The following is a 26,267-nucleotide window of genomic DNA, read 5'->3' on the forward strand; positions in this document are numbered from 1 at the left end:
TGCAGTTGTTGGAAGAGAAGTGTTCCATCTACTCTGAGCCCGACATTCTTGTGCTGCACATTGGAGGGAATGATATCATCAGTCAACCACTCAGAAGGCTACGGTTTCAAATCAGAGCAATTTTTGAAAACCTGCAGTTGTGGTGGCCATGTTGTCATTTTGTGTGGTCTGACATAATTCCTCGCCAGATATGGATAACAGCAAACAGTCAATGGACAGCACACAAGGCCAGACGTTTACAGAATGGGCTCATGCATGGCTTGATGCACAGGGTCGGTGGATCTACAATCTGCCATGACAGCATCACTGCAGAAGATGTTCACCTGTTCAGAAGGGATGGCGTTCACCTAAATGAGGATGGCATTGCGCTGTTCTTTACTCACCTCCACAAACTTGTACACATGCTGAGGAACACTTCATTTTCAGATTGTAAAAGAATTACCTGTATGCTGTGCATGGGTGCAAATTTTGCATTTGCTTATGAATTGTGTTGTGCAAAATATGATATATTTCTGAGTTTGGCAAATAACTGTGATAAAGAGCTGGTGAAGATGCAGAGAAATAACAGCTGTTTCAGAGGAGTGCTACTATGTACAATCAAATATGTCAGTAACCATCCTGCAATACTTCTTTTTTTATTCTGCTTTTATCAGGCATGAGTAGAGTTTAGATGACAGGAAGGGCTTAGTAATACAGAACTTGATCCCTTACGTCCATTGCTGAACGGACACATGTAAAGAAAAAAGGCATAGGTAAGGCAGACTGCTGACACTATAGGAGGTCGTGAGACTGTAGTGGTATCAGCTGTCTGAGTGGGTAGCCAGCACAGGTATCAGACAGATTAGATGGCCTTGCATGCCACTGAAGTCCCATGCCTGTCCTGGGTTCATTAGTGGAGTGGCAGCCCTTACCTTGCTTCTTCTCTTTACATGTACCCATTCAGCAGGATGTTGGCTATACCAAGAATGTGTATATTTACAATGAAATGTGTCTACATGGTAAAACAACTGGGTCTGAATGCTGTACACATGTACATATATCAGTCTGTTTAGGACTCAGGTTATGGAAATTATGATTTTTTTTCATATTTTGTTAAATAACTTTGCAAGGGAGCATCTGAATGTGCTAAGTAATATCTCATTTTGAAGACAGTATTCATAGTACCAACACGGTAAAAGAACGGTGCATGTATGTTGTACACATCTACAGATATCAAAGTCTGTTTCAAACTTAGGTTATGGAAATTATGATTTATTTTCATATTTTGGTAAATAACTTTGCAAGGGAACATATCAGTGTGCCAGGTAATACCTCATTTTGAAAACAGTGTTACTCCTTACAACATGGTAAAATAACTATGTCTGTGCACTGTACACATGTACAGATATCACTTTTTTTAGTCTTGTAGGATTATGAAAATTATACATTTCCAATGCTTCTCATTATTATGCCCATAACTTTGTAAGGGAGCATGATGATGACACAAATGACACATCATTTTGAAACTGACATTGAGACACACAATTTTTACACTGATATGCAGCCTCTGTCTGTTACAGGTGATGAGATATTATGATTTGTTTATTTATCAATTATGAAAAATATTATATTAATCATATTTCTGTGAATATCTCCGTAAAGGTGCATCACACAGTAATTGTTAAGGTATCATTTTAAAGCTGACATTTATACAAATAAATTCAATACAAATTGTATGGGTCTACATGGTACATTGACCAATATATTGTTCTTTGCTTTTCCAAAAAGGTAAAAAATATGCACAATATCAGCATTCCTTGGCAAATATTTAATAATGCCTTTGATACTCACTATCAACATTTACACTGTTGGAAAGGTCAATGTCTGCTGAATAACTTTCACATTTACATTTTTAGTCTAGCTATTATAGTTAAAGAGTTATGAGCATTTGTTTTCTGTATGGTATTACAAATGGATTTTCTGAAAATGAGCTCAAGCTGCACTGTTGTTCCTATGGTGGAATTAAGCAGGTAATTTTTCCTGAGCTGCTCCAGAGTGAATGAATTAAATTTAATATACTACAAACAGTACACTGATTGCTTAATAGAAATGCTCTTACCTTATTTGCCTGAGTGACTTGATTAAAATGGAGACACAAAATTATAGCCTATTGAGCAAGTTGTCTAATCTCTAAACAATAGTGTCCTTTGGAAATGGAAGGAAATAATGACCACAATAATGCAGGAAGTGGTTTATGAGGAATGTCAAAAATGACTATAGCAAAATAAAAATTGCTTAATTCTTGATAAAAAAATCGAATTAATATGCAGTCTCATATGTAGTTACTTGATGTTGATTGTTGGACAGTAGTCTATAGTCTATAAATTAGTGTTTCTTAAACTATGAGGCTATCCTCTCTGGGAATGTTCGGACCTATTTTATGGGAAAACTACCTATGTCTGTAAATGCTATCTGCTTAAATTTTTTTCCCCATTATTTTTGTCTTCTTCAGGCAGCCATGAGTGTGCCTTGTTCTCTTGATGACATCTTGGTAATGACAGCACTTTGAAGACTCTAACCCCACCCCCTGAATGGACAGAAGCCTGAACTACATGGCTGTAGTGGTCTGCAGTGTCCTCCCATTGTGAGTATACGTTATGTACACTCACTGTGAAGGTTACCACTCATTACTACCTTGATGAGCTTAATACCCATCCCAAAGCTGCTCCTCTGCATTGCTACCCCTCCTCTGAGGGGAAAGTGGCAGAGTCGGTGGACAGCTCTACTCTTTCCCCTGTCCATCTTCAGGATGGACCTGATAGTGTTCCCTGCCAGTGCTGACAAGTGATTGAGCTGTTTATTCCTCTATGTCATCAGTGCTGGCCCTGCGTCTGCTTAAAGTGTTAATTCTTCTGTTCTACTTTCATGTGAAATCAGGCTAAATACTGACATACAACAATCAAGGACTATGTCTGAGGGAAATTTATCCATAAAAGAATAATGTACTAAACCAAAGTGAATTTATTTTAATCATTTATTTTGGGGGGAGTCTGCTTTTGTATAGTGTGGCAGACATGCATTCTTGGTATAGGGCAACCAAAATTATTATTTTATTAGTAATAGAAGACTAAATGATTTTTCTGTAGATTGAGAGGAGGTCCAGAGTTACAGCCTGCAAAACTACGCTGGAAGGTAAATACCACTTTTTTGTCTTTGTATTTTATTGCATTTATGCATTTTTATTTAATTATGTGTTTTTTGTTTATTTATTTATTTATTTGTTAACCAGGTTAGAACACAGACCCAGATGGGATACTGTCAGGCTCAGCCCAAGGAAAGTATTAATATAATAAATATTTGTTGTTGAACTCATAAAATGAAAAAAAATATATAAAATACATTCCTAAAACAGGTTACATACATGAGACAGACAAAGTACAAAGTTACATACATGATGCAGGGTATCAAGCGTAATACAACACAGAAAGCATACACTAAGGGGTCTGTGTCAAGTATATACCTACCTGCTTACCAAATCTAATGGTGCTGTTAAGCAGAAATAACCATAAAACACCAACAAAAGGGTGCATCTCCCAGCTGGTGCTACCCTCAATCACAGTCTCTTTGGGACCTTAATGCGGGGAAATAATCTCATTTTCAATACTTGGGTGCACTGCTTGTTAATACAGATCTTAGCATGCCAAAACCAAATAAATGTAAAAGACCTAAGCAAATAATCTACCATTACTGTTGGAAAATAATTCCCTTTTTAATACAGGGGTGCACTCCCTATTAATACAGATCTCAGAAGGCCAAAAAGTAAATGCAGAAGACCTAAGGAAATATTTTACTGTTCCTTAGTCGCAAACAAAAACAAGAAAATAAGATAAATCTGAGAGTTCCCATTCTTCTGAAATAGTCAGGCTTGCATAATAATGAAGGTGCATTTCTAAGGGAGAACCATGTAACACGGTTACTGAATCAGTGTAGGCAGTGTGTTACTGTGTCCGGAGATGAGTAACACATGCCCCTGCGCTGTCAAAGAACCGGATATCACTGTAGGCAATTGAAAAGCGTGAACTTAAATCTTTTTTTAATTGTACTTTTTTTTATTTCTATGTGTTTGCACGGCATGCAGCAATGGGCACATGCTAGACATCTAAAAACAGAAACTGGATATATTTAATTATAAATGGAAAGGTCAAGTTTAAGCATAGCTGAGTATGTTTGCGTGGTGCACTGCAGTGCTCAGCGGTGCTTAAATGTAGTGCAGAGTTATATATAAAAGTATAGCAGCAATCCTCATGTCCACATAGCTGAATGGTTAGAGTGACAGCCTTATGTGCAGTAAATGCAGGGTTCGAATACGCATGCATGTTATTTTGCAAATACACATATATGAGAATTATTACAAATTTCGCTTAAATATTTTGTTTGGTTACACAAACAGGTTATTAAATTTATTTTACAAATATATATTTATGAAAAGCACTATTAAATCCTTGATTGAATTTTGTATGAATACACAGACAGATTATTAAGCATTTATGTTGCAAATACACATTATGAGTAGTATTCTTAACCCTTGATTGAATATTCTATGTACAGACAGACATGTTATTAGGCATTTATGTTGCCAATACACAATATGAAAATTTTAAGTCCTGGTTTGGTGCGCCCAACTAAGCACAGCTAAGCCTTGCCAAGCACTGCTTAAACCAGGAATGTTTTATTAGTGCTTGGCTGGTTTGCGCATTGCTAAGCAGTGCGAAGCATTGCTCAGCAATGCCCATTTCAGCACTGCTCAGCCTAGCTAACCTGCTTTGTGCACCACTAAGAATTGCTCAGCATTGCCAGTTTAAGCACTGCTCAGCTGAGCTTAGCATGTTTGCACAGTGCTAAGCGAAGCACCACATTTTTAAAAATGGCCCAATTTGGAGTAAAGGGCGGGAAAACAGCTTTATTTAAGTGCAATAGGTGGGAATGCAGCCATATCCTGTTGGAGTTTGAACTTGGCAGGAACTATGGCAGGAGTTGGAGAGGGTGCACGCTTCCAGGCACAGCATTTGGGCATTCTGGAGTCCAGGGTCTTGCTTGGACTCCGTGTTAAATACCATGACGTCCGGCTGCTGCAGGGCCAGTACCAGGGATCAGAATACAAGTCGGAGGTCTGGGACCGACTGGCACTTTGTCTCACGAATGCAATTGGTATCTCTCGCATAGGTGAGCAGGTGTATCATCATTATGATGACCTGAACCATCGGAAGGAGGATCTCTTAGTCACCTATGTCCAAGATGCTTGAGATGGGAATGCCCCACAAGTTTGTAAGTTCTGTTATCATTGTTTTACCAAAACCTACTCTGAATGTGTGATAGACAGGTATGCATAATGGTGTGTTTCTCTCCCCATAGCTGCAGAGGAGACAGCTTGCAAACTAGAGGCCCATGCAGGGCACCTGGCCAGGCTGCACCATGAGTGTGGTGAGTACAGATCTAACTTGCAATCTATAGTCATTTAAACAAGAAGGAGTAAATTAGTAGCTGCCACTAGGAATATTCAGTTTTGATTGTACTGCAATGAATGTGGTCATAGACCTGGACTGAAATAAGTGAGTAATGCCAGGTACAGTTCAATAAACATGAAAGCTTGAAACCTGATAATGTTAAGGAATAATGTTTCTAGTGCAGTAATAATGTTAATGAAATAAAGTTTCTACTGCATTAACAGTGTTAATGAAATAAAAGTTTCTACTGCATTAATAATGTGCAGGAAATAAAAGTTTCTACTGCATTAATAATGTGCAGGAAATAAAAGTTTCTACTGCATTAATAATGTTAAGGGAATAGAGTTTCTACTGCATTAAGTGTGGAATTACAGCTGTATTGCAACACCTGCACTATAAGAACTGTTCTTCAACAAAGACTGGAAATATGTAGCAATCACTGCATGAAGTCACCTCTAATAAAGCTGTGTTGTCCAAAATGTGTAGTTTGGGCTGTTGGTCATGAAATCAAGTATTACATCTGCTGTGATGTAAAAACACAAACAATGCCAGTAAGTGACTGAAGGTTAGCTAATAAAAAGTGTTCTGCTAAACTGTACATGTGGAGCTGTACTACAAAATATAACGCATTCTGATATCTGTTCTGTAGTAAGATCTGAAGAAATAACAGGAACGTCCAGGGTATATTGCGTATGTCAGGATTGTCTTGTGTTAACTATTGCATTTCAGCTATATGCATTCCTGTTCTTAGGTATGCTGCTACAGGTAAGTATGAAACTGTAATAGCTCTAGTCTGCAAATATACCATCTGCAACTGTATATGGGTCAGGTAGCCAACCTAGCACTCTGATATAGTATGTTCACATCACAGATATTCCCACCCACTAAGGGTTTATTGTCTACACCTGCATTCCATGTATTAATGCACAGTTTACCTACTACCTCTATTATGCATGGATCTCATGTATGTGTGTTCAAGTGTCACTGCAGTCTTGTATAGCACTCTAGCTCTATTACCATGTCATATTTTGCTTCCAGGTGAGCTCTAGGCACATATCAGTCAATCAATATGCAGCAGTGGTTCAGTAGCTCAGATTGATAAATGCTAGGTGTGATGTACATTTTGTCACATGCAGACCAGGGTTCGAAACCAGTGACAAGTACTACTAAATATCATAGAAGCAGTTATGTATTGTTAACAGATGTTCTCCCCACAGGAATTAAGCCAATAATCGAGTATAATGCCCCATTTGGCATGTAGCTCACTAAACACATGCAACAGCTAGAAAGGCCACAAAAGTACCTCATGAAGAGGATCCTATGCCTTAAACACGTCCTACATGGACAGACTAAAAAAACTCCAGCTTTTCTCTGTCACATATCGTCTACTAAGAGGCAATCTCTGCTTGACTTACAAAGCCATGTCTGACCCTGCTCTGCTAGAAATGCTACATCTAAAGAAATTCAAATCCCTTTGCACCACATGCTCCAGAGACCTCAACCTCATTACCACAATCAACAGAACATGCTGGAGGGACAGGTCCATAACCCAAGAAACTGCCCATGCTCTGGAATAGACTTCCCATACATGTCAAGCAGAGCAGCTCACTGGCCCTCTTCAAGAGAAGTCATGATAAGTGGATGTGAAATAGAAAGTTCACCCCGAGGATCACTGCAGTGGCTCTACTTGATAGAGGCACTGGGAACTAACGTCGGGTGGCACAATGCCAGGGCACTTCTATGGGCTAGGCTTGTAAAGGCTCCAGGGTCATTAGCTTAGTACCCACCTATGAATCTATGAATGGCTGTTGTAGCCATTAGAATGGGTTAATAATTTGTGTGTTCAGATGTACCAGAGTGTTAACAGGACTGCTCAGCAATGTTAAAATACATCAGAAAATAAAGACAACTAGTACAATACTAATAAAAGTTAATACAATAAATAAAATGTATACTCTTGGTATGGCTGTATGCCTGTTGTGTCTGTGAATGTCTGCTGATAGTACAACCTCATGCCTGCCAAGGATGGCATGATAGTTGTAAACACTCTGTACTGTGCATGATACATGTCTTTCAAGTGTCACTCCATCACAGACTGTGATCACTGTTTCCTAATCCCTCAGTCACAGATCTAGCATGGACATGAGTTATGTCAACAGCACAGTCACACTACATCAGTCCATAGTACACCTTGGTAGTCATATATGTCACCCTGACATGTAATAGTCCCCCTGTAGTTATATACCTATAGGCGTTACAGCTTGGCCCATACTGTCTCATGCGGCTACCTTGAGATGTATGTTCGTGCTACAGATGCTATACGGCACTTGTATATATAAAGTAAGGGCAGACCTCTAGAGTATATAAGAGTATTGTTGCAAATAATATAGTCTATACTGGTATTAATGGACTGTATTTCTCTCTCTCCCCCACCCCTTATCTACATCATTATGTATTATGATACATTGGTTATGGTTTACTATTAACATCTGTTGTTCTCAAAATGTTATGCTGGGCCTTGTGTTTTATTATTATCTATTACATTACAATCATTGTATACTAACATACCTTGCTGAATTACCTATGTTGCTGGCCTTATGCAGTAACTGTTACTGGCATGCTGTTAATATATGGACTGTTATCTCACTTATTGCTGTGTTCCATACGCTATGCAATGTGATGTTACTGGGTTATTTGCACCATTCTGGCATGCTGTTATAACTAACTAAATGTTTTGTTTATTACTAACCTATACACTTTGAAATACCTCAACACCATAGCTCGACTGGGTAGGCCACTTCCTGGCGATCCGCCTACCCTACCTCAGCCAGCAGTGGCACCAGGTCCCAGAACATCTGGGACCCAACCTGGTGCTGCCTCCTCTGCTGGCCCTGCACCACCTACAGGTGGAACCACCTCTGGGGACAGGGCCTGTCCCCATGGGAGCGGGCATGGGGGGAGTTGTCACCCAGCAACAGCTACCAGGGTTTCTGCGCAGGATTGTGCACCATGGCTTTGAAGATCGCCTGCACTGGATTGAGGACAGACTGGCCAACCTGGAAGGGCAAGGTGGCCCTGGCCCCCACCCCCCAGCACAGCTCCCTTTGGGGCAGTGAAGGAGCAGTGTTGACTACCCATGGGTGGGGAGCTCAGGCTCACTGCTGCCGTCTGGGGGCACATGGCTCTCTGATTCTACAACACCCTCCTCATCCAAGGTGTTTACCCACCTCATGTGTCACACACCACCCCTGCATGCTGTCTTGTCTGCAACCTCTCCTACCCAACATACCTCCCCACACATACCTATAACATTCCACTCTCTCCTTGAAAGAAAAAGGGCATCTACCCCCCTCATGTGTCACACATCACCCCTGTATGCTGTCTTGTCTGCAACCTCTCCTACCCAACATACCTCCCACACATACCTATAATATTCCACTCTCTCCTTGAAAGAAAAAGGGCATCTGTCCCCCCAAAAATATATATCACCCCATATGTAGCTCTCCATTTCACACCCACATCCACTGGACATAATCAACCATTACATGATTTAATCAACACAGTTATGTCACCCTCACACCTCTCTCAGGGGTGTGAGACTCCAAATTCCAAATTCATTACAACCTGCACAGCTGTTGCTGTAGAAGAAATGGAGAGTTATGGTACTTTCCTACAACCATCCTGCACATCCCTACCTGTCTTTCAGTCTATTTTTCCCCTTGCTTGCCCCCATTTCACCACTTTCCTATCACCCCTTTTTTTCTTTTCTTTTTTTTAAAATTAGCTTGGGTTTAAGTGGAGGTAAGTGGCTCGATGCGCTGTGCAAACCCACTTAAAACTGCTTGAAAGTGCCTTAATCACCTTCTCTGTGTCTAACACTGTTCAGCACATCTGCAAAATAATCACCCCTGCCCAGGCTTGAACACAGGCCCCTGTCAACTACAGCATAGTGCATTAGCTCACTAGACCACTCAGCTCTGAAGTAAAACAGGTGTTTCCATAAACATATCCTGATTGCCAATGAGACACTGTTTACACATATAATGGGAAATTTGGCAATGTACTTGGGACTGTGATGTAGACACCAAGCTAGTACACAGCCAAATAAACAATGATGGCTGTACGTGAGGCCTGGGATGGCAGGTATAGCTGTCAACTGCACAGACTGTTTCAGAATGTCCTTAGTTGTGCCACCTACTTTTGTCACAGTTGTCACAAAACCTTTTCTGTGCACTAAAGTACTGACAAGTCAGCACACAGTAAGGTTAGAAAATCATGACAGACAGTTCAGTGTCACACTTCATACCCATCCAAACACATATGCTAATGCAACTCCTGTGTAACAGACTGTATGCATGCACATATATCTTGCAAATACACCTGCTGCAGTACTGATTTAGTAGATCAGTCTGTTAAATCCCTAGCATGCTATACATTTTGCCACCCACAGTCCTGGGCTCGAATCCAGTGTGTTGCACTTCAATTACATGCTTGTGAATACAAATAATGACCAAGTCCTGTAATTTTAACCAAAACAGGTTGCTGCTACTGCATTCACTGCTACCCATGTTAGCACGTCAAAGACCTGTAGGTAGGGACACACTGCACAAATATGTATAGGATACTTATGTGTCGCCTAACACTCTCCGATTGGCACTGTTACATAACATATGTACCTTAAGCACATGCCTCACCTGGACTGTTATGGGTACCCTCACCCTGACTCTGCTGTAACGACAGAGCTCACACTGTTCCCTCACTTACACATACAGCTGGCTGTTCTCCAATGTGTTCATACCCCCCAGTATGAGTCCTGGCAAAAAGCAGCAGCTCCAGCCTATAACATATGCAGCAGTATGTTCAGCTACCCGCTACAGACCTACCATACCTCACAACCCCCTAGAACAAGGCATCCACACTACACCCACACATGAAGGGGTGGGGGGCAGAGTTCAAGCGACAGGGACATGTGTCACAGTCTGTCCCTACAAACATACACAACTGACAGACCAGCATCTACTGCATCAGCATGCATATTCTGATGTGTATGACATATGACACTCACATCTGTCTTCCCCCTTACTGACCTCCACCAACATTGTTTAACACTGAACTGCCACATAATCAGAAAGTCATTTGACAATGCCCAAACATAACATGCAAAACTGTGGACATACCACATAAATCCCAACTGTGGACAGTATTTGTTCCTACCCTCTGTGATGCTGTAGTCTCCATACCTCAGTAATGTCCTTTTCAGAGTCTAGGAAAGGGGGCAAGGCCTACATGAAGACCTTCAATATTGCACTGTCTTTGGCTAATGAAATTGCAAACCAGCTGTTCTGGATGCAATTAGCAAGTCTGAGCCACTGATTGGTGCACAGGCAATCACCTGTTATTGGCCATTACCTATAAAAGACAAGCAATGACTTAGATCACAGCTATGGCCCTCTCACTCCCTCTTACAATGGTTGGCTCCTGTACTAATGTCACTGGATTGCGTGTTAGACAGTGACAGTGAGTAATGGTGGATACAGATGGCATATCACATGATGTACTGTCATTCAGCTCCTCTCAGCTGTGAATGTCACACAGGAATAGTTCAGACATTGTACCAGTGTGCCTGACTGTCCCTGATGTACTCTGGCTGGGTCATTGTTTTGTTGACATTTGTATCTCATCACTTGACAGCTATGGCTACCATACCTGGCAACCCTGTACAGCAGGACTGCAGGTCATAGCCATTAGTGGGGGGACACAGGCCCAACCTCAGTGACAAACCTCAGTGACAGAGTGTAAATAATGATCATGCAAAGTAAAGGTATGAATACAGTAACAAATATTAATGTAGCATAAATTGTTTTTAAAGGTTCTGACATGTGGCAGACAGATTTTCCACATTCTAAGAATAACCAACAATTATTGTCCAACTGTTTGCCAGACATCCACATGTTTCTGGCAAAGGGACCACATATATCAGGAACACATATACATTCTGAAAACATCTGTGTACTGGAGGAGTAGGGCACCTACAGGGAAGATACCCTACAGCACATTTGCATTGCTGTCTTTGTGGCACATGGCTGTGGCTGGACTATCCTTATATACTGGTAATAACACACACCTATTTGTCGAACAGTGGCTGTCTGATATGGTACTGGGATGTTGGCCATAGGGGACACAACACAGTAGATGGCATTGATGGGAGTGTAGACATTCAGCACAGTCCATCACAGCACACAGGGACATAACCAGTATTACTACTATGTTGCTGATGGCCACATACATACTGTGTTGACAGATGACGGGGTATGACGTGGGAGGTAGCAGTGCACAGTGCAGGCCAATGTGGGTGTGCAGGGTGTGTACATAGTGGAGAACAACATCTGTGTTCCTGTGATGTGTTCCCCTATTCTTGTCTTTCAGAATGTATAGACAGAGGCACCTGCCATTTACAGCTGCAGAAAATGATGTGATCCTGGATGGCCTCAGACGGCATCATGCCATTCTGTTCTCCAGGACTTGCCACAGTTGTGAGCAATGTTCTGCAATGTGGGGTGACCTTGTCACAGCAGTCAACCGCGTAGGGCTACAGGACAGAAGCTATGAGCAAGTCCATCACAGGGCAATGGACATGGTAAATGCTGCATGGCAAAGGGCTGCTGCTATGGCCAGGGACTGTCCTGCCACTGGTGGAGGGCCTGCAGCAGGAGAACCACCCTCGGCCACAGAGGAATTCCTGGCAAACCTGGGATCAATCACCAGCTCCCAAGCATCCATCGCCCCATACATTGTGCAAGTGGGTGCCACAGCCTCCACAGCAGAGGAGGGTCCAGGTAAGCCTCTTGTGTGCCTCACTGTAATACTGCATCAGTCATTGTGGCAGCCCCTGCATACCAGTACACAGATGTCAGGGCAATCTGCATTGGGGGGGTTGTTTGTAACACACACCTGTGCACACATACTCAGAATGTCAGCAATGGAGGCAGTATCACAGCACCTACTGTACATGTTTCTGTATGCACATATTATCATGTAACAATGCCACATCTGTTATTGTTGACAATACCTGTCCCTCACATCTTCATAGGTACATCAGGTGTGGTCAGAGTCCAACTTTCTGTACCCAGTGAGTGCGATACTGATTTTGTATGGCTCATATATGCCCTAACAAGGTTAAGGACTGTCAATTTCCTGTATACACAACTGATATGCATAGCCAGAGTACACTACTTGTATGTTCAGTCTCAGAGGGATTAACTGCAGTGCACTGAATCGGTAATCACAGTAGTGTATGTATAGGATCTGTAACATATCTGCCCTCATTTTGTGAAGGTCCATGCAGTCTGCTATGCAGGGGGCAATAGAATGCTGAAAACAGGTGCACTGTGTTTTAGGAGTAGGTCTATCACATACAATGACATATCGCTAATCTCACAGGTGTAATTTAGTGGCAACATTAACAGGATATAGCTGCAGTGCATGTGGTTTACTTGGCCTGTCTTGTCTGTGTATGTTGTAGTCTGCCTGTTTGTTGTGCATGGGATCAGAAATAAGATGTGGTATGTGTACTGCAGTTGTGGCACCTCAACTGTATGTGTGTGTGTGTGTGTGTGTGTGTGTGTGTGTGTGTGTGTGTGTGTGTGTGTGTGTGTGTATATATCACCATACATAATGGTGCAAGTAGTAATGCACTTATTTTGTCTTCCTCTTCACAGGTGACCATGGGGGATGGAGTTTGTCTCCCCTCACAACTTGATGTCAGTGTCTCATCAGAATGTGATGACGATAGTGGCTATAGTGAGGCACAGGTGGGGTTATTGGGGCTGAATCTGTCCCATGAGTTGACATCCTACTTCCTCCTCCTTTTCCCCCTCACACAGTCAGTATGCCCACAGATACCCAGTCCCCTGCAGCCACAGATATCAGACAATCAGAGTGTGGTGGCATCAGACAGGAGAGTGTGTCAACAATGGCATCCGTGAGTGTAGACACTGGCCATAGCCAGAGATCTGGCGAAGTCCCACACAGGCAGATTGAGGGGTGCTCGAAGGAGGACTTCTGCCCATCCACCACCTGTCAAAGGTGTCACATCATGAGTCACCTGATGCATGTTTTGGTCAGTCATGGAGGCACAGGCACATTCTGAATGCAATACCAGACATATACTCAGGATCATGGATGCATCACTGTCTGACATTCGTGACTCTCTCAACCACACTGGTGATGCCATGCATCATTTCACTGATGTAGTGGACAGATGGTGGGGTGAGACATTGTCAGTCCTTGACCGCACATTGTCTGTGCTGGAATATGTGGTGGGAGTAGAGTGGACATGTGGCTGTAGGTCAGCAACAACATCCACTGAGAGTCCACATGGCAATGCACACTCACATTACCATAGTGGCAGTACCTCTAGAACTACAGAAGGGAGGGTGTGGCAATGCACACACATTCACACATCACTGTCAGATGCAGGTAACCAATAGACACACATGGGACCTCTCCATGGCACAGCTGACCATCACTCCTTCCAGACTCCCACACATGTCAACTGTTTGGCACAGACTAGGCCTCTGGCACCCCCATACTACAACCTGTGCAAGTGATGATACCTGTGCCACATCCCTGCCATCCATATTATCAATGCAGGGACATGCAAATATGTGTATGATGCACAGGCTGACTATAGTACAGTACATGACATGTTGTAGTGTGGTTGTGTTATGCCATGACAGTAGCTGCATGCTGGGATGTGTCATGAGTACACGTCAAAGTGTTCGTACCATTGTTGCATGACGTTAGATTGGTGCTGGTGTTGCAGACTGACAGATGTCTCTCAGAACTTTGTATGTTTCTGCTGCAGAGGTCACTGTGTATGCTTGCTGGCAGTACAGCAGCTCAGGATGGTATGGTTGCAAAGCGGAAATAGGACATCAGCAAGGAACCACTGTATATGTGCATGGTTACCTAGGTGCGTACGTGTAGAACAGTGTGTCAGAGGCAATGAGGGCAGACAGCGTAATCTTGAATGCATACCCTGTGACAATGCATCCTACCTGTGATACGTGTTACCTGGGTGTTCCGTACCTACAAATATAGGTAGTGACAGATAGCATTTATGCATAGATGTGGACTATTTACGGCCAGCAGCTACTCACAGAGCCTTAAAATGTATAACCATTGCGCACACAATGGGCTATATTTACACACACACACACACACACACACACACACACACACACACACACACACACACACACACACACACACACACACACTCTTACCATTTATGAGATTAGAATCCCTACCTATCTAGTAGTATGTACTATAATACTAGGTACTTATCGCATGCGCCATGGAGCTTATGTGTTCTGAGAGTGTTTGCCAGTGCTGTTAAGGTGGATGACATCAGCAGGCCCTGTAAAGGAGGACAATAGGAGGGCGGTTGACAGGACCTGAGAATGTGTAACCATTACACACAGATAGGCAAGACAGACACACTGCTGCAAGGGGGTATATTTACACACACACACACACACACACACACACACACACACACACACACACACACACACACACACACACACACACACACACACACACACACACACACACACACACACAGTTGCCCTTTATGAGATTACAACTCCTACCTATCTAGTAGTTTATACTATTGTACTATGTACTTACCGCATGTGCCACAGAGCTTATGTGCTCTAACAGTGACTGCCACTGATGTTAAGATGGATGACATCAGCAGCTGTTGACAGGGAGGCCACTGTTGTGGAGGATGTTAGTCACAGGGCCATAAAATGATTGACCATTGCACAGACATAGGCCTGATAGGGATGACTGTACTTCTGTATGGGAAATATGTAAACACACACACACACACACACACACACACACACACACACACACACACACACACACACACACACACACACACACACACACAGTGGGTGATGTGAGATTAGAACCCCTGCCTACCTAGTACTACTTGCACATGCCACTGGTTACATTTGGTGTACAAGTGACTGCAGCACTACATCACTCTACACCTTTATGTGGCTATGTATATATATATATATATATATATATATATATATATATATATATATATGTGTGTGTGTGTGTGTTATCTCTATATATCTATATACATAATTATATAGAAATATGTGCCACATACTGATAGATAAGGGTAATCATGTCTGAGGGAGACAGGGACAGGGAAATAGATATACATACCTGTCTGTATGCACAGTGATGTATTCATATCTCAGTTCTTTAGGCATATGAGCCATCAGACATGGGCTGAAATCAGCTAAGTGTAGGAGCATACCCAGTGTGACTATCAGTACTTATAAGGTGATTCCAGGCCAGACCTACCTGTACCCCAGTCCAGGATTTTGTGTGCTACAGCCAACTGGTTGCTGCACCTGATTCCTCCCTATTATGTTCAAAGGATTCCCCGGCTGTGTGCTGCACATAATATCTGAGTCATACCTAGGGTGTTTACAGATTGTAATTGACTGTACATGGTTTTGCTTCATATGTCCAGTACGTTTTACATAGCATTGTGATTTTCTGGTACATCAGTGGTAAATCGTTATATACTGGATGTTAGGAACTGATGACAGACAGTTGATTTACTGACTCCATCCACAGCAGGGAACCCATGCTAGGACGACCTGTTATTCTCTGCACTGTCTACATTTGCGTGGCCACTAGTTAATCCTTCCCCTTGTATGTGGGCCTTTGTCCCACTCCAGTTCATGGCTTTGTCTATATTTCCTGCTCTAAGTAGCTGTAGGCATACTGCCACTGGGGTACATGATGTAAGACTACACAGTGTTACAGACTTCTCACCTCTGACTGTACATGTTTCGCAGGATGTCGAGCATTCCGCCCTATATGTCTGCTTTGCTCCTCAGACAGTTGTGTTGTTTCAGTAATATACAACTACATGATGCCCACTGACTTGTTTTAGGCTTCAGACAAAGTTACGTGATGGCCTGTACATCCTGCTGCTACTCTGACTTGTTACAACCTGCTGTTATACTAGCCACATTTTAGGTTACACAGAGCATGTGTAATGTCCATAGCTGTGGCCCCTGTCCCTCCATTGTCTCTGGCATTGTCCAGCTCTCTTGCAGTAAAAAATAGTGACATATTTTTTTCAGTCTGTGGGACTCCTACCATAGAAGTACCTCACATACAAAATTGTCGGTGCAGCTAGCTTTGAACCATGAATACCATCAACCATGCTAATGTACGTAGCCCACAAAGCCACACCAACCAAAAGAAAGTGGAGTTTAATTCCTGACACTATCAAAAACAAACAGACATAACTTTGACCCTTGCATATTGAGGAAATAGGACATGTTGCCAGGTTGTTTGGTACAGCCCTGGAATTGTACGGTCTGCTGCTATAACCTTGCTAACATACACACTATTACTGTGATTTTATGGGAACACAGCTGTGTTAGGGAGCATTGGCAGTCATGTGTTTGTCCTGTGGACCCACTGTTTGGCATTTCCCTTGCATAGTGCAGTGGGTTTTGCTGCCTTGTGCCCTACTGCATATTATGGGGCAGTCAGTATTGGACAGAGTTCCTGTTGTCCCACATAGCTATTAGTTTTCTGCAGGTATCCCAGTAGCCCACTCTATTCCCTTGCATACATGCAGCAGGTCCATACATATGCAACCATAGTCTAGTACTTTATACATTTGTTTTAAAGAAGAGTGACTTACATGTGACTGCAGCAGTTGAGATAACAGTGCTTTAGGGCTGACTCTGTCTGATGCAGACAGTACTTAGCCAATACATGGTAAAGAACAGGTTGTGTAGTGTGGCTGGCATCCTTTTTACTATGTATGTGAGTTGGAGTGAGGTGTCAGTCCCTAGGACCCTAGGTTGTAAGTATATGTGCTATACATTGCCTCATTGCCAAGGACAGGGAATACTGGGCATGCCTACATTTGCCTACAGGGACAGGCTCAGGAGGTTCCTCATCCAAGTCCCTCTATGGCTGTGGCTGTAGGGACCTTGGCACTGGCGAGGGGCTGTGTGTCCCTTCCTTGTGATGGTCCTGCCACAGCTGTTTTGCAGGATCATATTGTGTAGCATGGCACATACTGTGAACATCTGTGCACATGTGGCTGGAGAGTACTGCAGGGCTCCAGCAGATATATTGAGGCAGCAGAACTGTGACTTGAGCAGCCCAAATACACACTTTATGATGTATGATGTTCCCAGTTTGTGCATGTGCCTCATTATGGCATTCTTTGGTAGGTGTGTGTGCATTTCTAATGGGTGTCATCATCCATGGTTCCAGTGCGTACCCAGCATCCCCAGTGGATGGCCGCACAGGATGTCCCCCCTGGCAAACATCTGGTACAGCTGTGATGCCCACCAGATATTGGAGTCACGATAACTGCCAGGGCTGCCAGCACACACACTCATGATAATGCCCTGGGCATTACATACGGCCTGGCAATTGATGGAGTGATACCCCTTGTGGTTGACGTAGAATCTAACCTCCTCACTGGGCGGTTCTTTGATGTGGACATGATTGCAGTCTATGGCACCCAGTACCTCAGGGTAGTGTGCTACATGGTGGAAGAGATGCATACTGCTGGCCATCTCCTCAGGAGTGCAGGGTAAATAAATGTGCTCACTGGCATGTGTTTGTATGGCAGGCAGGAACTGGTGGAGTACCCTGGATGCAGATGCCTGTGAGACTCCCATCATGTCCTGAGTTGGTCTTTGAAAACTACCTGTAGCTAGTACTCTAAGGGCTACACATACCATTGTTTCCACTGAGATGGGTTACCCTCTGTTGGCTCTGGGTCTGAGTTGAGGGCAGCAAAGATTGGTGAGTTCTTGTAGCATGTCCCCTGTCCACCCTGTAGTGCTCTACAATCTCCAGCTCATGTAGCTCCTAGAAGGTTACTCTGGTCTTGAACACTCTTCTCCTTCTCAGTCTAGGCCTATTGTCAGCAGCAGCAGCATCAGCACCGACCTAAGCCTCTAGCACACACAGATGTAGCAGAGCAGCAGCAGCACCTAGCATTCTCAGTTAAAATTCCCATGTCTGTACTCCAATGTTGCAGAGTATGGGTGGGAAATCAGATTGTAGGGTGAATGCATACTTTATAGTGCTGTGCTGCAGATACAGCCTGTGTGATTGGCTGACTATGATGCATTCCACCTGCCAGGTATATCTTTGAGGGATTTGAATGGGCCAGTGTAAGTGGAACAGGGGTTATCAGCATTTTCTACATAATTGGCTTTCCCAGGCAATTTCCTTTTCTTTTTTTTAAATTGCCTTCCCACTTAGCACTGTGGCACAGCGTGCAGACATGTGGTGCTGGTGTAAACACTGCTCAGCAGTTAGGACACATCCCCATGCATGGACAAGTTCAGCATAGCTTAAACCAGCTAAAACACGCACCCTGCAGCTAAACAAAGTTTAGCAACACTAGACACCCCCCCCCCGCTTAGCTGAGTGGCGAGCACACTGGTACCGCTGAGCTCCAATCTGTTTACACTTATAGTGTCACACACCCTTTTTATGTCAGCTACCTGTTCTAATGACACCAACACTGTTCTTGGGCTACATGGGTTTTATCTGTGGACACAGTGGCCTATTTATGCTATTCAGTAACCCCAGCTCATTTGCATACAGATCCCTGCACATAACCTGGAGACTTTACTATTCCAGGGCCTGATTCCTTAGCAACCACTGATATCTATCACTGTAGATACTGCATGCAGGGCACCATAATGCATTCTTTTCACATATGTCTTATTTTTAGTTTTTAAACATTTTAATTTTTTTTTTGCATGACTGTTTGCGAGTTGCTGCATGCCGCACAAACGTAATATGGGTATTAAAAAAATATTATTTTATATTATTTTGCATTAGTTTTTGGACTCACAGGGCATAGTTTTGCACATATCTGTGCCTACCATGACATGTCTGACCTTCTAATTGGGCTTTTACAGCCTCTGTTCAATTTTTACATTTCTGTACACGGTAATTTTACGTGTACACTTGTGACACCAACACAGGTTCTGCATGGATACCTGTCTGCTTCCCGGATTGCAAACACTCTCATTTGCATGGATTTCACCTTCTTATGAGGTGATTTCCATGCCAAGGACACATCCGTGTCTGCATGCTTGTGCACTCCCCTCTGCTCTGTGTACTGGATCGCACGGCTGCCGGTTTCAGTGTTAAATCAGTGCCACTCTGCCTAGAAGGAAAATCACTCCATGTAGGCTTTATTGAATTCCCCCTTTAGTTATTTTAAATAAGTAGCACAACATAAAAATCAAATCTAAGGCTATTAATAAGTGCCTGAAGGAATCACTAGAAACATAGTAACAAAGCTACAGCACTACAATAAATTGCAACTGTTCTGCCGGACACCCAAATTCCAGAGAAAGATGTATTAGGGCCATTGTATGTTTGCCTAGTTAGACCACGTTCAGAGAAGTGTGCACATTTCTGAAGACCCTTGACAGAAAATAAAGTGATTGACTCAAATTCTAGTTAAACTGCTGCTTCACGTCTGAATATTAGGCTCTAGTTTTTGGTACAGCAGCTCAGGTCAGTTTTCTGATTCAAAAGGACAGAACAGGTAAAACAGTATTAAATTAAGATGCCTATCCATTGCTAGGAAACCCACCACTCCTGCAGCTGCCTAAAAGACAGCACTGAATAGAAGATGATGAATATGCTACTCTGTGACTAAATAACCCAAATCAAATCCACAGTTTGTAGTAAGATTAAAGAAAATGAATACTTTCCGATGTAAAGACATCCTGTCTGAACATGGACTGAGATCCATCTAGGCATATTCATTCTTTGAAGGAGTCAGTATTAAAGCTAGTTTGTAAAGGAAAGGGCCCATTTTGTTAAAATACAACAAAACAAAAGACTGTAGCAACATATGCAATTGTGAGATCTGGCACAAAGTCATGTTAACACCTGCTACCTAAGGGATGCAATTTGCCTTTGCTGGGCACTGAGCCATAAACAGAGATTTCTTCCAAGCAGAGTGTAAAACAACTTATAAAAGTTCTTTCTGAAGCTTCTTTATGTAACTGCTGGAAAACAATCCCATGTGATTTGTTACAGTACATTACAATACAAGGTAAAATTAACGCAAAACTGAAGCTTGACTCTCTTGTATGACATATAAAATTAACTTGCACTGAAAAGGTAAGACATGTAAAAGTAACTTGCACTGAAAACTCATCAATACCTGTTGGATGGAACCAAAAGTGGGCAAGGGCAGAGATCACAGGAACCATGGGTGGCATTTCCAAAGTACCCTTCTTCACAACGTTCACAATGGTCTCCAGCTGTGTTATCCTTGCAGTTCTTTAAATAATCACATAAACAAATGAATGAATGCACAAGTAATGCAAAAGTTTAGCATCCTCACATATACAGGTAATATAGAATTTAGCACACTAAATGAGTCTAAGTACATCTGCATGAACTATCCTAGCTGTATCTCCCACTTGAGATGATTTGAATTTGAATGCTAATGATACTTTTAATTTAACACAGTTGGTAGTCTGTCACTGGTAAATTAGGCATTTTGTCTAAAACATGAAATAGTCACAACTTAAGTACTAAGTAAGCAAGCACTACGTTTTTATTTTTTGTCACACTCAATCTCCCTGGCAATCAGGACACCCCAGCACCCTGTTGAGACATTCATTCTTCCCAATGGGGTGAGAATAAGCCCATTCCTTCCCTGCTCTGGTTAATAGCCTTATGGCCCATTTGTTCTCTGATATGGGCGACAACATGTAGGCTTATTTATTCCTCAGTTCAGGAGAGTCATGCACAGCCAGGCCATCATATACTTGCGATTCTTTGTCCACCCCCTTCTGACCCCACCCATTCTGCATTTGATGGACTCCTTGTGCTGCAGGTCAGGAATCTTCTTAGGAACGGACCTTCACCTGCCCATGGACTACCTGCCCGTGGACTACATGTGGAATTATGTGGTGTGTGCTACCCACTCAACACCTGCTATCAAGTGTAATACCTCAACCCTCCAATTGAAATAAGTGGCACAACAGGCACATTGCTTCCCCTCCACCCAGGATGGGTAAGCCAGTGTCACCCACTTACCCCTCCCCCCATCCTCCCAGCTCCAGTGCTTTTAGTTAATGAACTGCTAAATGTACACGGGTTGTCTGCATCAGACTTTTATCCCTCTGCACCACAGGAATATGACTTAAACAGTAATGTTTTAAAGAGTGGACCTATTAAGCATATCATTCAAGTTACTGTTTACATCAGTCTGAAACATTGCCTCAGCTCTCATTTGCTTATTGTGAGACTTTGAGCATTGCTCCCAGGTCACCTGTGAAAGGTGAGTGTGTGTCCATTGGGCCTACCTGGTGAACAAATGGGTATTTTTATTAAACGTCTCCCAGATATCTCAGTTGCAACTTTGTTCAAGGAACAGGAGGAATTTACAGTCCTGGTTTTTTTTTTTTTTAGTTTTACCCTCTGTATATGAAAAAAGATGCAATCCCAGTAAAGTGATTTCAAACACTGTCATGGAAGAACAGTGCAGTACAATAAAGATGAAAGTATTTAATTCTCTATGCATCCTTTCTTTCCTTGACAGAATTTTCAGTGCAATGACAGAATTGTTTAATTGCTTTTGCCTGGTTTGCAGCTGCAGACGATTCTTGAACTAGTTCTCTTAGTTGTTTTAACAGGCAAAGTAAAGTGAGCAAAAGGTCAGGACAGTTTTCATGCACAATTAATGTAAACAGGGAACAATGTATTATATTAGTGCTAATTCCACTGTCATGCCTTGTTACTGAGCCAGTATGGTCCAGTGCTACACTGTGTCTGTGTTTCACACCAGATTAAGTTCACATTGAAAATGTTCGCTTCTTATCTTGCATTGTGTTTTTCACAAAAGGGCAACAGACAACAGTTGCTATTAGAACAGCCTATACTACACCTCACAGACAGGTGTTTCTCCATGAAGTGATGCCCACCTTTATTCTGACAAGGAACCATACCTGTACATTTGTAATCACAGCTACCACTTGCTTGAGTGCTACTTCCACAGTGGCTTTCACCCTTAGGGATTTAGGGTGTTCTCATTTGTACTATTAAAGTATATGTCTGCATTCTGAAGGGAGGCACCTTTGATAAGAACATAGGACCACTCTTATACGAATAGCACAACTGTAACCATACCTCCCTTCAGCACAATGTAACACCATTGCAATTCCAATTTTTTTTTTTTTGCAAGCAGTTGTTCACAGAGTAAGGGTATGCCACATGTAAAGGAAGGTTTTTCAGTACATTAGAAGCACTCCACTCAGTACGCATACTTACAATACAGATTCCTGTTTCATCCTGGCAGCGGGTTGAATGGCCATTGCACATACATGGGACGCAGTGAGTCAAGAACCAGCCTTTCTCTCTGTACTGTCCTGGTGCACATTCCTATTCATGACAAAAAACAAACATTAGTTATGAGGTATATTTGAAAGCTATGCAACAACTAGACACAACTACAACATTGTAATAAGGCAGCACTCTTCTTTGCAGTTTACCAACAGTTGTTGAAATTATGCTGCAAACAAAAGTTCATGCATGTTTCCCACATTAACATAAGCTAATCAGGCTGTTTTTCACTACTAGATCTCTGTAGGTTTGGAATGTTACTTAAATTGTAAAATTCTACACGATTATTTTCAGACACTTAATATTGACAAAGAATCCTTTTTTTGCTTTTTTTTACTTCGTGCTTAGTAAATTTAGAATAAATATCAACATTTAATTACTTTAGGATTTAGTGTGCTGCTAATAAACTACACTCAAACTGTTCGACTCTGACAAGCAGATTAATTTACTACATAACCTTGCATATCTTTCAGCATCGTATCATCATGAAATATTTCACTTTATTAGAGGTATTTTTATCATTTTCCTTCAGTGCATTCCATGTTCATCCTACTGAATTTTCTGCCCCAACTGCATGCTTTTAACTTTCTGACATTTAGGACTATCACAATACTTCTGATTACCGATCCAGCAGTCCAAGATATTCCTATGTAATTTTTTTCTCAAAAAAAAAAAAAAAAAAGTTGAGTGATATTCAGAACTGCAGCTCTGCTGGAGGGTTCATCCATGACAGAAACTTCCTCATGGCCTTCATAGTTTGGAAGTGCAGGAATGACACATGGAAGATAACGTACTTTAAGACTGCATTACTTTTCAGTGTTCACAGACTTTAGCTTTTTGTCTCTGGAGATAATGTTTAATACAGCAGCAGGAAGGGGAAAAAGGATGTTTTACAGATAACATTAAGTGTATATTTCCATTCTTTGGGTTACAGGAAATCTGCAGGAGTAGGAAAAGGGAAAAAAGGAAGTTTTTCTGACAACACCAAGGATCTGACTGCTCCTCGGACTCCCAGATATCCATAGTTTTATTTTACTCCTTACATTTTTGGTGAGGGAAGCCCATCTATTAGAGGGTTTAAGTTTTTTTTTTTTTTTTTTTAAGAGATGCCCTCCTGTTCCCAGTTCGTAGCAGTTGGAACTACTGTTTATTATTTCAGGTGTCAGTTAATGAAAGTCTTCTCTTAACTCCATTAAGGCCCATTCTGGCCTGGATTTTCTGGTAAGGATGACACTCCTGGGACATTTTGCTTTCTTTATTAGTCTCTTGCACATCACACCATCAGTATTTGTGGTAAAGTACAGACAGACAAACAACATGTACAACTTCCTTACTCCATTTCTATACTAAGCTGTCTTTACAGCCTACACTTAGAAAAAATGAAACATACATAAGTTAAAGAACCCAAGGTGAAATGGGCTTTGCTAATTGTATGAAATCTCAATAATAGAATGGATGATTTAGAATTAATCATAAAAAATAGAACTATGAAATTAATGATAAAATTATGTGGTCACAGCAGGTGAAATGTGTGGGGTTCTTTGAGTAATCTGATGGTCCCAGTGGGCTCCTTCACTATAGAAAGGTTGAAAACCATTGAAAGTGGGTGGTGGGGTATGGATAATCAGGTATGCTGATTATTTCAGACTGGCTAACATCATTATTTCAATAAGACATGCAGAAGTTCTCTAAGAGAAGCTTCAAAAATGCTGCCCTGATGCATCAATAATGCTCTCACCTTTAAAACGGGTAAATGTCGGACCATTAGACTTGGCAAAAAGGACATAAATTGTGGTTACAAAATAAATAATCAAATCATAAAAAAGAAACTGTCATTAAAGATCTAGGAACAATTGCAGACAACAATTTGAATTGGTTTCCACTGTGTATCTACCAATGTCAAAAATCACATTCTGTAGCCCATCTAATTCTATAGGTTCTGCTTAGTCAATCTGGGGAGATCACTGTGCCATTTAATACATCACCTACCTCACCCATTATTTAGTATAATGCAATGTTTTGTAGCCTTCAAGCAAGCCACTCAAAAAAGATGAAAAGGTACAATGATTCTTTACCGTAAAAATTATAGGGTTTTAAAACTTGGAACAATTCAGAAAGGCTTCAGGAACTGCCATTATATTGTTTTTCTTTTAGGTCACTTGGCGGTAACCTCGTTTGTAGGTCAATGTAAGAAATGGTTCTATTGGAAAATCGATTCCTGGAACTAACTAACTAACTAACTAACTAACTAACTAACTAACTAACTAACTAACTAACTAACTATGTGACTAGCTCCTCCAAGCAGGATGAGTGCTTCTCGATTCTGCATGGAAGGAATAATGAACAGATAATTTACATGGGCAGGGCAAGCTTCAGCCATCTGTGGAAAGCTTCCGGAATAAGCTCTTTGATTCTGACCAAGGACCTTGATGAACTTCTGCTGTTGCCTCTTTTCTGGACTGCTACAATGGGCTGTATATTGAGGGTATGAGTAAATAATTTCAATATCTCACATCTTGTTCAGAATATGACTTCTCATATTCTGATGTACTTCTGTCCACTTACTCATCTAACACCCACCATTCTATGAACCACAGTGGTTTCCAACATACTAAATGAACTAAAACAATGAGTGAGAAGGTCACTGAAAAACCCAATCAGTAAAAACAAAATGAAAACTCCAGCAAAACTAGAACTTCCACTGAGTGACTTCCTAAACCTCTTGTATCAGAGGCACATGGGATATATGCAGGCCATATTCATAAGGATCATTTGCATATATCCCATGTGCCTCTGATACAAGATGTTTTGGAGGTCACTCAGTGAAACATACTAAATGAGGGAAAACCTTTAAAGTAGGTATACTAACTACATTATCTTTCTATGGTGGGGTCTAGTTCACCTAAAAACTTTATGCTCGTTGCAGTTCCTAGGAGATCCATGTCCCTTTGACAGGGATCCTGCAAGACCTCAGGTTAATCTGTATCTTTTGGAGGGGTAGTGATTTTGGAAAAGTCATCCCAACCCTTTGGAATTCAATATCAAAACATGGTACATCAGAAACAGACAACTTTTTCTGAGTACAGTACCAAAATGCATGAGTTATCCTTCTGGAGATGTGTGTGTGTGTGTTTGTGTGTGTTTGTGAATACATGTTAATGGGGGTGTGTGATATAAGGATACTTAAGTTTTCAAATATATAATTATGTTTACCTTAATAATGTTATGTTCATATACTGGCTGTAAATGCCACATATTGTACAGCCTCTGTCCTGTTTTTTTTGTGCATTAGCCATATTCAAATGATGCTATAGT

General features: G+C 41.8%; 1 protein-coding gene across 3 annotated transcripts in view; it reads right to left on the reverse strand.

The window, feature by feature from the left end:
* Positions 1–26,267, reverse strand: part of LAMA3 (laminin subunit alpha 3) — a 2,187,360-nt gene that overhangs the window by 315,652 nt on the left and 1,845,441 nt on the right. For all 3 annotated transcript variants that reach the window (XM_044065357.1, XM_044065355.1, XM_044065356.1), the window contains exons 41-42: positions 22,881–22,991; positions 20,764–20,882 (exon numbers count right to left, since the gene is read on the reverse strand). In XM_044065357.1, the coding sequence (XP_043921292.1) occupies positions 20,764–20,882; positions 22,881–22,991 (230 nt within the window). The remainder of the gene's footprint in view (positions 1–20,763; positions 20,883–22,880; positions 22,992–26,267) is intronic.

The sequence above is a fragment of the Protopterus annectens genome, chromosome 3.part0 (genome assembly GCF_019279795.1).
Source record: "Protopterus annectens isolate FY-2018-M chromosome 3.part0, PAN1.0, whole genome shotgun sequence".
NCBI classification, from domain to species: domain Eukaryota; kingdom Metazoa; phylum Chordata; order Ceratodontiformes; family Protopteridae; genus Protopterus; species Protopterus annectens.